Source organism: Gekko japonicus, unplaced genomic scaffold (genome assembly GCF_001447785.1).
Source record: "Gekko japonicus isolate JY-2015 unplaced genomic scaffold, Gekko_japonicus_V1.1 scaffold503, whole genome shotgun sequence".
Taxonomy (NCBI): domain Eukaryota; kingdom Metazoa; phylum Chordata; class Lepidosauria; order Squamata; family Gekkonidae; genus Gekko; species Gekko japonicus.
This window is the reverse complement of record NW_015165844.1, coordinates 205,398-219,527: the sequence shown is the minus strand read 5'-3', so window position 1 is coordinate 219,527 and position 14,130 is coordinate 205,398. Positions and strand designations below refer to the sequence as shown.

The 14,130-nt window shown below is 46.6% G+C and overlaps 1 protein-coding gene across 1 annotated transcript in view; it reads left to right on the top strand.

Annotated features, from left to right (window-relative positions):
• CWC15 (CWC15 spliceosome-associated protein) overlaps positions 1-13,042 on the top strand; it is a 15,066-nt gene extending 2,024 nt beyond the window's left edge. The window contains exons 2-7 of the mRNA XM_015411047.1: positions 2,105-2,243; positions 3,836-3,948; positions 5,711-5,799; positions 8,517-8,627; positions 11,227-11,345; positions 12,693-13,042. Of these exons, the coding sequence (XP_015266533.1) occupies positions 2,113-2,243; positions 3,836-3,948; positions 5,711-5,799; positions 8,517-8,627; positions 11,227-11,345; positions 12,693-12,822 (693 nt within the window). The 5' untranslated portion in view covers positions 2,105-2,112 and the 3' untranslated portion in view covers positions 12,823-13,042. The remainder of the gene's footprint in view (positions 1-2,104; positions 2,244-3,835; positions 3,949-5,710; positions 5,800-8,516; positions 8,628-11,226; positions 11,346-12,692) is intronic.
• Positions 13,043-14,130: the final 1,088 nt, after the last annotated feature.

Genomic DNA, 14,130 nt, shown 5'->3' with positions numbered 1-14,130 from the left:
GTTTCTGTTCCAGTTCCACAGGACCTGCAAGACGGAGCTCTTCCGCCAGGTGTTTAGTTAGGGAGCCGCCACTGCTACAGAGTCCTGGCCCTTGGTCTTGACATTGAGCCGGCACCACAGGAAATCACGAGCAGAACAACATCTGGGAAGTTGACATCTATTCTGAAAGCGAGCCATCTTGGATCATTAATTAATTGCTATCAGCACTTTGTGAATTTGTATCGGTTTTAACTGTTGGGTTTTTATATGATTGTATGATGTTTTAACTGTATTTATGTTGAGTGGAAGCCACCCTGAGCCTGCTTTGCGGGGAGGGCGGGGTATAAATGAAACAAGTAAATAAATAACAAATAAATAAAGGCACCTTTTTCTTCTGTCAAGTAAGGCACTGGAATGTCCAGCCATGTGGCAATGCAGCAAGAACAAGGATGGGTGTGTGTATATGATTGTATGATGTTTTAACTGTATTTATGTTGAGTGGAAGCCACTCTGAGCCTGCTTTGCGGGGAGGGTGGGGTACAAATGAAACAAATAAATAAATAACAAATAAATAAAGGAACCTTTTTCTTATGTCAAGTAAGGCCCTGGAATGTCCAGCCATGTGGCAGTGCAGCAAGAACAAGGATGGGGGAGGGTCTCATTAAGAGTTTACATGGTACCAGGAAGGCCAGAATTCCAGATCCACCTCTCCAAAAGACCTGGGATGTGTGACCTTAAGAAAATCCCGGTGCCTTAGCATCCCTTTTGCAAAATGAAAGTTAAAAAGATAATCAGTCTCTGCAGGAATTCAGAACGATAACGCTTTATTCTAGGTACAGGGGAATCAGCTAGCTTCGGTTTAATGGCCTCAGTTTCTGTCCAAGCCAAAGCTTTGTGGTGCCTTAAACATGGCTTCCAGGATGGTTGCTGTGTTTGTCTTTTGCAGCCAAAACTAACAAAGAGCCCTGTAAGGACTAACAGGTTTATTGTGGCGTATGCTGTCGTGAGCCAGCGCTCACTTCATCAGATGCATGAAGACCAAGCAGCGTCTGTCTCACATCAGTTTATGCCACACTGAATCCATTCATCTTTAACGTGTCACAAGACTCTTTGTTATTTTGGCTTAATTTTATGTATTTTGGTCATGTTTCATCAGCTGTATGAAGTAGGCCATGAGCATATTGGGCAGTTGTACACTGGTAGTATGTTACTACTAGCAACAACCCCTTTTCTGTAATTTGTCTTTTAGCTGTAAAATCTGCTAGATTCTACAGACAGTGCAGGATTGCCACGTCCCATATATATTGGCTGTGTGTTCATGGTCTCTGACCGAAAGCATATGTACTTTCTGGAGCTCCCCAGATCTCATTATGGAACTCAAAAAGATGATCATGAAATAAGAATTTATATTAGGAAGATTTTAGTTCCTTGCTTCTCTTTCCTCTTTTCTGTCTCCAGATGTTATTTCTGTGAAATTTAACTATTTGCTGTATCAGCTAGGGGGAAGCAGAAAATTGAAAGAAACAATATATCGGTTAAGCCGTAATTCCTATTGATACTTACTATCCTGTCAATAGTAAATCCAGTTTAATTCAGTACTAGCAACAACCCCTTTTCTGTAATTTGCCTTTTAGCTGTAAAATCTGCTAGATTCTAGAGACAGTGCAGGATTGCCACGTCCCAGATATATTGGCTGTGTGTTGATGGTCTCTGACCGAAAGCATATGTACTTTCTGGAGCTCCCCAGATCTCATTATGGAACTCAAAAAGATGATCATGAAATAAGAATTTATATTAGGAAGATTTTAGTTCCTTGCTTCTCTTTCCTCTTTTCTGTCTCCAGATGTTATTTCTGTGAAATTTAACTATTTGCTGTATCAGCTAGGGGGAAGCAGAAAATTGAAAGAAACAATATATCGGTTAAGCCGTAATTCCTATTGATACTTACTATCCTGTCAATAGTAAATCCAGTTTAATTCAGTGTGGCTTGCTTCTAAATGCATGCAAAACGGATTGCACTGCAAAACCACGCATGCAGCAGAGCTTTGGGGTTTCCTTTAATAATGTGCTTACCGTTTAATGGGGAGGCCGCAACTTCCATTCTCTGTGCATTTTGGTCCCACAGAATTGAAGATGACTACAGCAGCCAGACCAACGTTTGAGCCTGCGAGAGGAGGGAGAGGAAAAGGAGAAGGCGACTTAAGTCAGCTGTCTAAACAATATTCCAGCAGAGATCTTCCTTCTCATACTAAGATCAAATACAGGTAAAAGGTGCATCTTGTGTAATGCATCTTGTGTAAAGTGATTTCTGCAGCGGTAGTCAGTTTAGCCGGGATACGGCTTTCTCAGGTTTGTAGGGGAATTCTGCCCCACTCCTAGACCTCCATTGGTACATAAGAATGGTTTATGGGTTACCTGCTGGAGGAGAGAGTACTTTCTAATTTTTCTCTGGCCACTGATGTGCCACAAATGACTTTTGCAGGCATGCTTGGGCAAGCAGACCAGGGGAAAAAAATGTGCGAGAGCATTTGTGGACTTGTTTCCAATATTTGTTTTCCTGGCTCTTACTGCCTCTCTCTTGGAGGTAGGTCAAGATGGGTAGCTGTGTTAGTCTGTCTGTAGCAGTAGAAAAGAGCAAGAGTCCAGCAGCACTTTAAAGACTCACAAAATTTGTCACAGGGTATCAGCTTTCGTGAGTCACTGGTCACTTCTTCAGGTAGCTGAAGAAGTGAGCAGTGACTCACAAAAGCTCCCCCCCTGCCATAAGGTTTGTGAGTCTTTAAGGTGCTACTGGACTCTTGCTTTTTTCTACTGCCTCTCTCTTGTCTTTCTTAAATATGCCATGAGCGGGTGAACAAAAGTAAACTCAGCTGGGCATTGTCCTGTTCTTCAACGCTGTGTCATAATGGCAAGGGAAAGGCCTTACGTTAGTATTTGCTGATGAGCTTCTTGGGTACATTGTGATGTCGTACATGGGACAATCCTGTGAAGAACTACACCAGTCTAAACCTATTGATTCATTTGAAATGTGTTGAAGGAGAGTTTTGTGGGTTCTGGATCAAATCAAGCCTGACCTCTCCCTAGAATCTGAAATCACCGAGTCTATTGTACTTTCTTCACATCATCATGACAAGACCGGACTCACTAGAAAAGATAATAAGGCTGGGAAAAGTGGGAGGCAGCAGGAAAAGAGGAAGACCCAACATGATGGGCTCAAAGGAAGCCCGGGCCCTCAGTTTGCAAGACCTGAGAAGGCTGGTAATGATGGAACATTTTGGAGGCCATTCATTCATAAGGTCACCGTAACTCAGAAGCAACTTGATGGCACATAACGCACATGAGTCTGTTGATTTCATTTGGCCTAGTCTGGAGTAACTGCACAGGGGTACCTTGAATGTCTGCTGCCAGATCAGAATCTAAGAGTAACCACTTGATGTGGACATGCTCCGGTTGTCCTGATGGTGTCATGCTGTCCCCATATTTGGCACATGGGGGGCTGCAGTTGAAAAAAGGGGGCTTGCCTAAGGCCTAGTGAATTCACAGCTGAGGGGAGATTCCCAGCTCACATTCTGGGCCGCTGTACTACACGTACCATGGACATGTGAAGCTGCTTTCTGCTGAGTCAGACTTTCAAGGTCAGTGTTGCTTACTCTGACTGGCAGCGGCTCTTCAGGGGCGCCTGTGGTCTTTCACACCACCCCTCCACCCGATCCTTTTAACCGGAGATGCCAGGGACTGAACCTGGGACCTTCTGCACACCCAGCGTAGGCTCTCTCACTGATCCACAGCCCCCGCCCAAATGCTGCTAGCACAATGACTTGCACCCTTCAGCTTGCACCTTTGCTTCTCGTTCCAGGCAAACCACTCAGGATGCCCCCGAGGAGGTGCGCAACCGTGACTTCAGGCGGGAGCTGGAGGAGAGGGAGCGGGTCGTTGTCAGAGAGAAGAACAGAGACAGGCCGGCGCGAGGTTTGTGCTGCCCTTGCGGACCATGATGACTCGTTGCGGGGTTGTGGCCTGTCAAGTGCCGGGGAACTACCTGTGGCTCAAATGCAATCCTCGGGCACTCCAGAAAGTGAACCCGAAGTAGTAGAAATCAGAGTGCGTCTATTACTTATATACTTATGTCATGGCTATGTAGCCAGTTTGGTGTAGTGGTTAGGAGCGTGAACTCTAATCTGGGAGAACCGGGTTTGATCCCCCACTCCTCCACATGCAGCTGCTGGTGTGACCTTGGGTCACTCACAAGTTTTCTCAGAGCTGTCCTTTAAAGGGCAGTTCTCCGGAGAGCTCTCTCAGCCCCACCTACCTCACACAAGGGTGTCTGTTGTGGGGAGGGGAAGGGAAAGGAGATTGTAAGCTGCTCTGGGACTCCTTCAGGTAGTGAAGGGCGGGGTATAAATCCAGTCTCCTCCTCCTTCTACCCCACTTTTCTCCCTGCTGGGGACCCAAAGTGGCCTAACCTCTTTCTCCTTTCCCCCATTTTATCCTCACAACAGCACTGTGAAGTTAATTAGGGTGAGAATATGGGACTGGAGGTTACCAAGCAGGCCCATCAGTGGCAGAGCGGGGATTCAAACCTGGAGTCTCCCGGTTCCTAGGCTGACACTGTAACCACTACGCCAGACTGGCATGTGCTTGCTTAGGGGACGCAGTGGAGACTTCCCCAGGACCCCACCTTATTGACTATCTGCTGGGATTGAGAGGAGAATCTAGGAGATGAAAAGCGAGGCTCTTAGAGCAACGGGGTGTGTAGCAGAGGTGCTTTGGGGGAGAAAGAGGAGAGGGGAGAGCACATAACAGCCTGCGCAGGCTGGTGCCGGAAGCTGAAGTTGCCGGGGAAATAGATTGGTAAGGAGATCGTGTTTTTGCCGAACTATCCGCTCACATTAGCCCGATAACTCTTGCTGGAGGTCTGTCCCAAACTTCACCTCTTCGGGAGGAGGTGCATGGGACGCCTTCTCTGGCCAAGTTTTCAAAACTGAGCATGGGCGTTGCATAACAGGATTAGATGGATTCATGGAGAATAAGTCTTATCAGTGGCTTCTAGCCATGGTGACTGAGGGGAACCTCAGCCGCCCTGAGCCTGCTCCTGCGGGTAGGGCAGGGTATAAATTGAATAAACAAACAAACAAACCTCCACATTCAGAGGCACTGATCCTCTGAATCCCAGAGCCAGGAGGCCACATGAGGGGAAGGCCTCGGCCTCTGTGCCCTGCTGTTGGCCCTCCAGAAGAACTGGTTGGCCACGATTTGTGACAGGATGCTGGACTAGATGGACCCCTGGTCTGATCCAGCAGGGCTCTTCTGATGTTCTTATGAAGGCCTCGGCCTCTGTGCCCTGCTGTTGGCCCTCCAGAGAAACTGGTTGGCCACTGTGTGAGACAGGATGCTGGACTAGATGGACCACTGGTCTGATCCAGCAGGGCTCTTCTGATGTTCTTATGAAGGCCTCGGCCTCTGTGCCCTGCTGTTGGCCCTTCAGTGGAACTGGTTGGCCACTGTGTGAGACAGGATGCTGGACTAGATGGACCACTGGTCTGATCCAGCAGGGCTCTTTGTATGTTCTTGTGACCATGAGCCTTTGGATGCTAACCATATCGGTGCAGCTGAGACTTCACGGTTCTAGAGTTTGCAAAATCCGTTTTTGTAAACCTCTGTGGTTGTTACTTTCCTCCCTTTGTTGCTGGTCACGTGAGTGCTAACAATTGTTCCTGTGTTTCTTCCACAGAACACACAACTTCCTCCTCTGTGTCTAAGAAACCCCGATTAGATCAGATCCCTGCCGCTAACCTGGATGCGGATGACCCCTTAACAGACGTACGCATTCTTATCTCTCTACTTCATTTACTGTCAGCCTTTCTCAAGGAGACTCAAGACGGATTACAGTTCACAGCAGTGCAGTGGAGCCTCCCTTGTACGCTTGAGTCATCACATGTGCCCAACGATTACTTTGCAGCAATTGCAAATAAGTACTAATTGTAAAAGTTTGTAAATAATTACGATGCAGTCATTGTAAATGAGATTAGAGGACCTTGCATTAAAAATGTAGCCTTGGATCCAGCAATGAGCCAGCGGAAACGTGAACAGACTGAGGGCAGTTCCACTTGTGCAAGAACTTGTGAAACGCCTAGCGCTTCCCTCCCTGTATATTGCAGTACCCAGGAATTGGTTGCAGAAGATCTGGCGCAAGCGGAAACAGAAGTGGGGGTACAGGAAGTCTGGCTCCCCACTGGTGGCCACCATGGCCTTTTCCACACATTTCCCCTTGTGCAAGAGCTCTCGTGCACGTGGAAATTTTGCTCTGGATCCAGCCCACAGTAAAGTGCAGACTGGGAACACAGGAGCTACAGGAGTGCAGAAGAATGCAGTGAAACATTAAGTCACCTACAACAGGCAGTGTCATAAAGCTGGATTGCAAAATTAGGCAATAGTGCAATAAACAGATTATGTAAGGCGCATAACGATTATGACCGTGTAAGGATTACGTAATGTACGTATGCGTATGTAATGAAGTGTCTGAAATGCCAAGGAAAGTATGGGTGGGCGAGGGCAGGAGGAGGCAGGTGTCCGGTGGGAGAGACTTGGCTGGCCTGGCGAGATTAAATACAAAGTTGGTCTCTTTAAAAAAAAAACAAAAAAAACCGGGACCTGGGCTTCATCAGACACAGGCCCCCCCTTTCAGCCTGAAAAGAAGCAATAATGGAAACATTAAAGCTTTAGCTACGTCACAGATCTGGCTTAGTAGGAATAATGGGTTGGGATTTCTGGAATACTGGAAGCCAGAAGGCACAGGAGGTGGGGCAGGGTCCTTAAAGGAACGAGGAGCTGTGAGGTACTGGGAAAAGTCCCTCTCCTTGGACAGTGAAAACACCTCGCAGAGTCCATCTAAGTATCTGTCATCGGCTGGTACACCCTGCAGTTTACAGAGCCGAATGCAGCTAAACCCCCCCCCATGTATTACAACCCATCAGGAATTCTGTAAACTTATTATACCTGCTGAGGAGGGTCTGTGGCTCAGTGGAAGAGCATCTGCTTCACATGCAGAAGATCCCAGGTTCAGTTCCCGGCATCGCCGGTTTTAAAGAGAGCCAGTTTGGTGTAGTGGTTAAGTGCACGGACTCTAATCCGGGAGAACCGGGTTTGATTCCCCACTACTCCACTTGTACCTGGCTGGCTGACCTTGGGCAAGCCGTAGTTCTGATAAGAGCTGTTCTTGAAAAAGAGCAGTTTCTGTCAAGAGCTCTCTCAACCCCACCTACCTCACAGGGTGTCTGTTGTGGGGAGGGGAAGGGAAAGGAGTTTGTAAGCCGCTCTGAGACAGCTTTGGGTAGTGAAGGGCAGGGTATAAATCCAATCTCTTCTTTTTCTTCTTCTAAAAGCTCAGGTTGGTCAGGTGGTAGGAAAGACCGCTACGTGAGAGCCAACTAGAGCAGAGAATGCTGACCTTGGTAGACCCGTGGCCTCTCTCAGTATAAGGCAGCTTCATATGTTCTGGTGAATTGTTGCCAGTTAGGCTACCGTGCAAGGCTGGCATGTTGCGTTTGGCTTGGTGGGTTGCAAATTACCCAGGCCTTTGTTTTCCAGGAAATGCTGCCATCGCTATTTTCCCTGAGCTTCTCTACAATCCTGAGGACTAGGAGTTTGCTTTTGTTGTTGCTTTAGAGGACTGAAGTGCATGCAAGTGAACCCAAATTCTCTTGACTGCTTCCTTACAACTGAGCTTTCGGGTTGGTCAGGAAGCTTTGGGAAACTTAGAAACATGGAGCTGGAAGAGACCCCGGGGGTCATCTAGTTCAGTCCCCTGCACAGTGCAGGAAATTCACAGCCACCTTCCCCTCCACTCCCCCAGTGACCCCCTGCTGTGTATGCCCAGAGGAAGGCAAAAAACCCTCCAGGATCCCTGGGGCCCCTTCCTGACCCCAAAGTGGCAATCGGTATTACCCTGAGGAGCATATAAGAAAGGGCCACAAGAGCCGAGCGCTGGCTCATCCCTTCCAGCCCTCCCTCTCACGAGTGGGGATTTTTGTTTTTGTGCCTAAATGTGGTGGGGGGAAAATCAGTGTTCATCAGCATGTTGCATGACCAACCATGTTTGTGTTGAGAGCCAGAGTGGTGTAGTGGTTAAGGGCTGCAGGACTCTAATCTGGAGAGCCAGGTTTGATTCCCCACTCCTCCCCATGCAGCCAGCCGGGTGACCCTGGGTCAGTCACAGTTCTCTCAGAGCTCTCTCAGCCCCACCTACCTCACAGGGTGTCTGTTGTGGGGAGAGGAAGGGAAGGAGAATGTAAGCCGTTCGAAGACTCCTTTGGGTAGTGAAGAGCCGGGGTATAAAGCCAACTCGTCTTCTTTATGATGACGTTTCTGAAAAGCGGCTTGCAGAGGCAGTAAATAGAATGTGGGCGTCGAAAGGGTTACCGTAGTATAACAACCGCACGGTTGCATATAGTGATGGAACTGAAGCATTGATGTAAAAGTGCTTCCAACTTGGGGTAGGAAATGGAGAGAACTGAGCACTAATGTGGATTCTTTTGTAGGAGGAAGACGAGGATGAGGACTATGAGGAGGAAAGCGACGACGACACGGCAGCTCTGTTAGCCGAGCTTGAAAAGATAAAAAAGGAGCGGGCTGAAGAACAGGCCCGAAAGGTAAAAGTGTGATTTGTATATTTTTGTGTTCAACACACCGCTTTAGGTAGAGGAGGACCACTGCAAAACAGCACTTGGCGTTTAAATAGGGCTTTCGGTGTTCAAAGTTATTCACATACATTATCACAGTAATCCTTACAAAAGCCCTGTAAGGTCAACCAGCATCATTTCCATATTGCTGGGAGGGGCCTGGGGCTAAGAAGGTGTCTTCTCCAAAGCTAGCCTGTTGCATTCCTAGCAGAGGCAAGATTTGAACCAGGAACCTCCCAGTTTGTACTTATTTCCCCAAAAGCTTTGTATCCTGTTTCCGTCTGTGTACAAAGCAGCTGCCGATAATGGGTAACTAGTCACAGCTCAGCTGCTTGCTTGCAGTGGCTCCTGACTGCAGCGGCCCTCCGGCATTCTGGGCAGCATCCTTTCTCAGTCCTGCATCTAAAAATCTTTAGAAGACCCTGGGAGTAACCACGACACCAGCATCTTCATCTTGTGGGGCAATGCAGACACCTAATGTTTAATGGGGTGAGTCCAGTGCTGCATTTCTGAGGCACTGGGACTTCTGTCCACAGATTGTGACTATTGAAATTTCTCCTGTTCTTGCCGCAGCCAAAACTGCCCCCTGAAATCCTACTCCTGGGGCAGAAAGGGAGCTAGATATGCCTCAGAGTATTTAGAGCTGCGGTGGCTCAAGTGGTTAAGACGCTGAACTGCAGGCTGTGGAAGGTCAGTAGTTCAGCGGTTCAAGACCCGGGTGCCGCAAGACAGGGTGAGCTCCTGTCTCTAGTTCCAGCTCCTGCCAACCTAGCAGTTCGAAAGCAAGAAATTGCAAGTAGATAAATAGGGACCACTTCGGTGGGAAGGTAACAGCGTTCCGTGCGCCTTGGTGTTTAGTCATGCCGGCCACATGACCACGGAAACGTCTTCGGACAGCGCTGGCTCTTCGGCTTGGAAACGGAGATGAGCACCGCAACCCTAGAGTCGGATTCGACTGGCTTTCGAGCAAGGGAACCTTTACCTTTACCTTTTTACCCCAGCCAAGATGCAGCTAAGCTCTGAGGATCATTTTGCACCATTTGTTACCTACAACCGAATCAGGTGCGCACGAGTCCCCATGGAAATGTTGGTCTGAGTTGCCTGTCCTGACGGGCAGAAACTCTCCAGGGCCCAAGGCCAACTGCATTGCCTGAATTATTCTTAACTAGATGGGCTGTGGTCGTAGCTCAGTGGCAGAGAATCAAATGAGAATGCTCAAGGGGCGATATTCTAAGCGGGTATAGAGAAATAGGGGCTGCAGTGGCTCAAGTGGTTAAGTCGCTGAACTGCAGACTGGAAGGTTGGTAGTTCAGCAGTTTGAGACCCGAGTGCCGCATGACAGAGTGAGCGCCCGTCTCTGGCCCCAGCTCCTGCCAACCTAGCAGTTCGAAAGCCAGAAATTGCAAGTAGATAAATAGATACCGCTTCGGTGGGAAGGTAACAGTGTTCTGTGCGCCTCAGCATATGGTCATGCCGGCCACGTGACCACGGAAATGTCTTTGGACAGCACTGGCTCTTCAGCTTGGAAACGGAGATGAGCACCGCATCCCTAGAGTCGGATTCGACTGGCTATAGAGAAATAATGTCAAGAAATGGCCACTAGAGGCCAGTAGAAATTGCTAGAGAAACCCTAAGCTGTACAAGCTTCTCTTTCGTCCAACAGCTGATGTCTTAACCAGATGTGACCATTTCCACATGTTCCACTGCAAGTTACTTATATTGCGTAGGTCTGGTTAGACTTTTTTCCTCTGTAGCAATGAAAAAGAGCAACAGTCCAGTAGCACCGTAAAGACTAACAAAATTTGTTGAAGATTTCATGAGATACGTGAATCTGAAGAAGTGAGCAGTGACTCACAAAAGCTCACACCCTGCCACATGTTTTGTTAGTCTTTAAGGTGCTACTGGACTCTTGCTCTTTTCTACTGCTACAGACAGACTAACACGGCCACCCATCTTGTTTTAGGTTTGGAATGACTACTAAGTTTATTTACAGCAGCAAGGATGATTATTGCAATAAACTGGAAAAAGCCAGAATCACCAACTATCAGTGAGTGGTTTATCAAGATTTGGCTTATTGCACTATTATCTAAATTAACATACTATCAAAGGGCTAGTACGAGTAAGTCTAAATTAACATACTATCAAAGGGCTAGTAGGAGTAAGTATGGAACTAAATATTGGATATTCTCTTTTTTTAAATGGAAAAATATAAGATATACACATTTGCTTACGGTTTCTTGTAAAAGTACTGGGTAATTTGTTTTGTGTATTTACATATGTGTGTGTGTGTGTACGAGTATATGTATTGAGTGTATGTTTGTATTGAAATAATAATAATTTAAAATAGCCATTTCTTGCTGAAGTTCCATCTCACTGTTGCATTCATTCTAAGGAATGGTTGTAGCTGCTTTGAGTTAAACCTGGGTTACTAGTGCAGCAAAAATTCATTCAGACTTGCTGGAAAAGGATGGTTTGTGGTTCTCCTTGCAAATTCCTCCCTCGGTCAGGCTGAAAGGAAAAGGGGAGGCTTTTGTCCCGCGTCCCAACCGATCTTCTCTTGTTTTGGCAGGAGCAAGAGCAGAAAGCAGAAGAGGAGAGGATACGGATGGAAAACATCCTGAGCGGGAACCCACTGCTGAATCTGACTGGTCCGGTCCAGCCGCTGGCAAACTTCAAAGTGAAGAGGAGGTATTGTGGCATTCTGTTCGTCGTACCGCAAGAGGTCCTCCAATTTCATCATCACCTTTATGGGCTCACAGTCACGGAGCTGGGGCTTACTAGGCCTTGCCCCGGCGTGGTCTTGAGTAGACCCCAAAGTAAGCCGTAACAATAAGGGTTCCATTGAGCATGACACCAGCTGCCATTTTTAAAACATGCAGATCTACACTTTCTTAAGCAGATCAGCAGCAAAGACCCGGAGAGAAAATATAAGACGAAGATAATTTTATCAGTTTTTCACTATAAATGTTCCTTTCAGTTTCCCGTTAGGAGGGATGATGGCAGCGGTGTTATGCTTTGTGCGCTGTAGCGGGTAGAGTGTCAGTCTAGGATCTGGGAGACCCAGGCTCAGCTTCTCACTCTGCCATGGAGGCTGGCTGGGTGGTGTTGAGCCAGTCACGCACTCTCAGCCTAACCAGCCTCACAGGGTTGTTCTGGGGATAAAATGGAGGAGAGAAGAGCAATGTCATCCATTGGGGAGAAAGGTAAAGATAAAGGTGTCCCTTGCTTGAAAGCCCGTCGAATCTGACTCTAAGGGGGCGGTGCTCATCTCCGTTTCCAAGCCGAAGAGCCAGCGCTGTCCGAAGACTTCCTTGTGGTCATGTGCCTGGCATGACTAAACGCTGAGGTGCATGGAATGCTGTTACCTTCCCACCAAAGCGGTACCTATTTAGCTACTTGCAACTTCTTGCTTTCGAACTGCTAGGTTGGCAGGAGCTGGGGCCAGAGACGGGAGCTCACTCCGTCACGCAGCACTCGGGTCTTGAACTGCCAAGCTACAGACCTTCCAGTCTGCAGCTCAGCGTCTTAACCTATGAGCCACTGTGGCTCCTATTGGGTAGAAAAGAGGGACTTAAATGAATAAATAAACATATTTACCAAAAAAAATTACAAGTGCGGGGAAATGTGAGCACCAAAAGACAGTTGATCCTGCAAAGGCTGAGGAGGAATACATGGAATACAGAGTTGAAAGAGATCAAAACCAGTGTTTTATCCATTTCTCCTTCTACTGTCAATTTGAGTCCAGGCCAAAGCTGACAAAGGCGTGATGGTTCTGGTAGTCCTGACCTGTCCGGCAGGTGGTGGGCCCTCTTCCTTCTGGGAACCCTGTCGGGAGGCACATGAGTGGCCCGAAGGTGTTTGTAGAAAGCAAAACTCTCCCATGACATTCCAACGCAGACAAATCCTGAATTTTCTTGCCTTCTCATCCTGTCCATTTTTTCTTGCCTTCTCATCCTGTCCATTTCTCTTAATAGTTTGGCTGAAATAATTTGTTTCTCTCTCTCTCTCTCTCTCTTCAATCCACCCCCCCTTCAGGTGGGATGACGATGTGGTTTTCAAGAATTGCGCAAAGGGTGTTGATGAGATGAAAAAAGACAAAAGATTTGTCAACGATACGCTGCGGTCAGAATTTCACAAAAAGTTCATGGAAAAATACATCAAATAGTACGTGTTTTACTTTCAGTTTTAAGAGTCCTGTGTGTGTCGGTATGCCGGATGGAGCAAGTCTCTTCCCCACCTGAAAAATCTCACCATTTGCAAGTGGGAACCTGCAACATAGGTTCAGTGTCACTGTTTGAACTTAACTCAGCATCTGGAATATCTGCTGGTTTTTCTTGTGTTCCTTCCCAGAAATGTTTTGTTCATTGGTATGGATTTACTTTTTAACAGCCTTTCTGTAAATGCTTTGAAAATGGTTTGCAATAAATTCTTTGTCTGAAGGCTTGTGTCTGAGTTATGGAATTTTTGGTCTGCTTTTCAAAAGCAAATTCAAATCCTTCAGCCTATTATAGTGGTTTCGGATGCTACTTTCACACTCAGCCTGGTGCAGGCCAAAAATATGTAGACCGTAAAGGTGACATTTGTGTGAAGCTGCATGGGGGGAGCTTGTTTGGTGTAGTGGTTCGGAGTTTGGTTAGGACTGCAGACTCTAATCTGGGAGAACCGGGTTTGATTCCCCACTCCTCCACTTGCACCTGGCTGGATGACCTTGGGCAAGCCGTAGTTCTGATAAGAGCTGTTCCTGAAAAAGAGCAGTTTCTGTCAAGAGCTCTCTCAGCCCCACCTACCTCACAGGGTGTCTGTTGTGGGGAGGGGAAGGGAAAGGAGATTGTAAGCCGCTCTGAGACTCCCTTGGGTAGTGAAGGGCGGGGTGTAAATCCAATCTCTTCTCTTCTTCTGTGCACCAAATGATATCTACATCAAATGTGTATATATTTAGAATGTAGTAATAAAGGAATTTTAGACATGTTTGTTGAATAATTATTTCAGACATAAATAGAGACATCAAAAGTCTTATACAAATGACAAAAGAATTCACATATTTACAAAAACAATTTGCAACAATTCCCAAAATATACCTCCCTTATAGTGTGAAGACTTACATGTATCAAAGTTCAAAAGCATACACTCCACATATTTCCAAAATTCATTTTCATACAGCTGATACAGAAATTATTGGATGGTTCATCTTTGAAAAAGCTTCATTGTGAAATGAGACGGCTGATAGTACGGTCATTAGAAAGGATTTCTTCATTTGGAACCGTCTTTTTAAAAATAATTTCTTCATTTGGAACCATCTTCTTTGAAATATACTACAGAAATAATTCTTGGACTCCCTTTATATTGGTGCATCATTATTGTATATGGAATTCTTCACACTGTAAAGAACTTATATTTTGGGAATTGTGAATTCTTTTGTCATTTGTGTAAGAGTTTTGATGGCTCTGTATTTTTGTATGAAATAATTATTCAA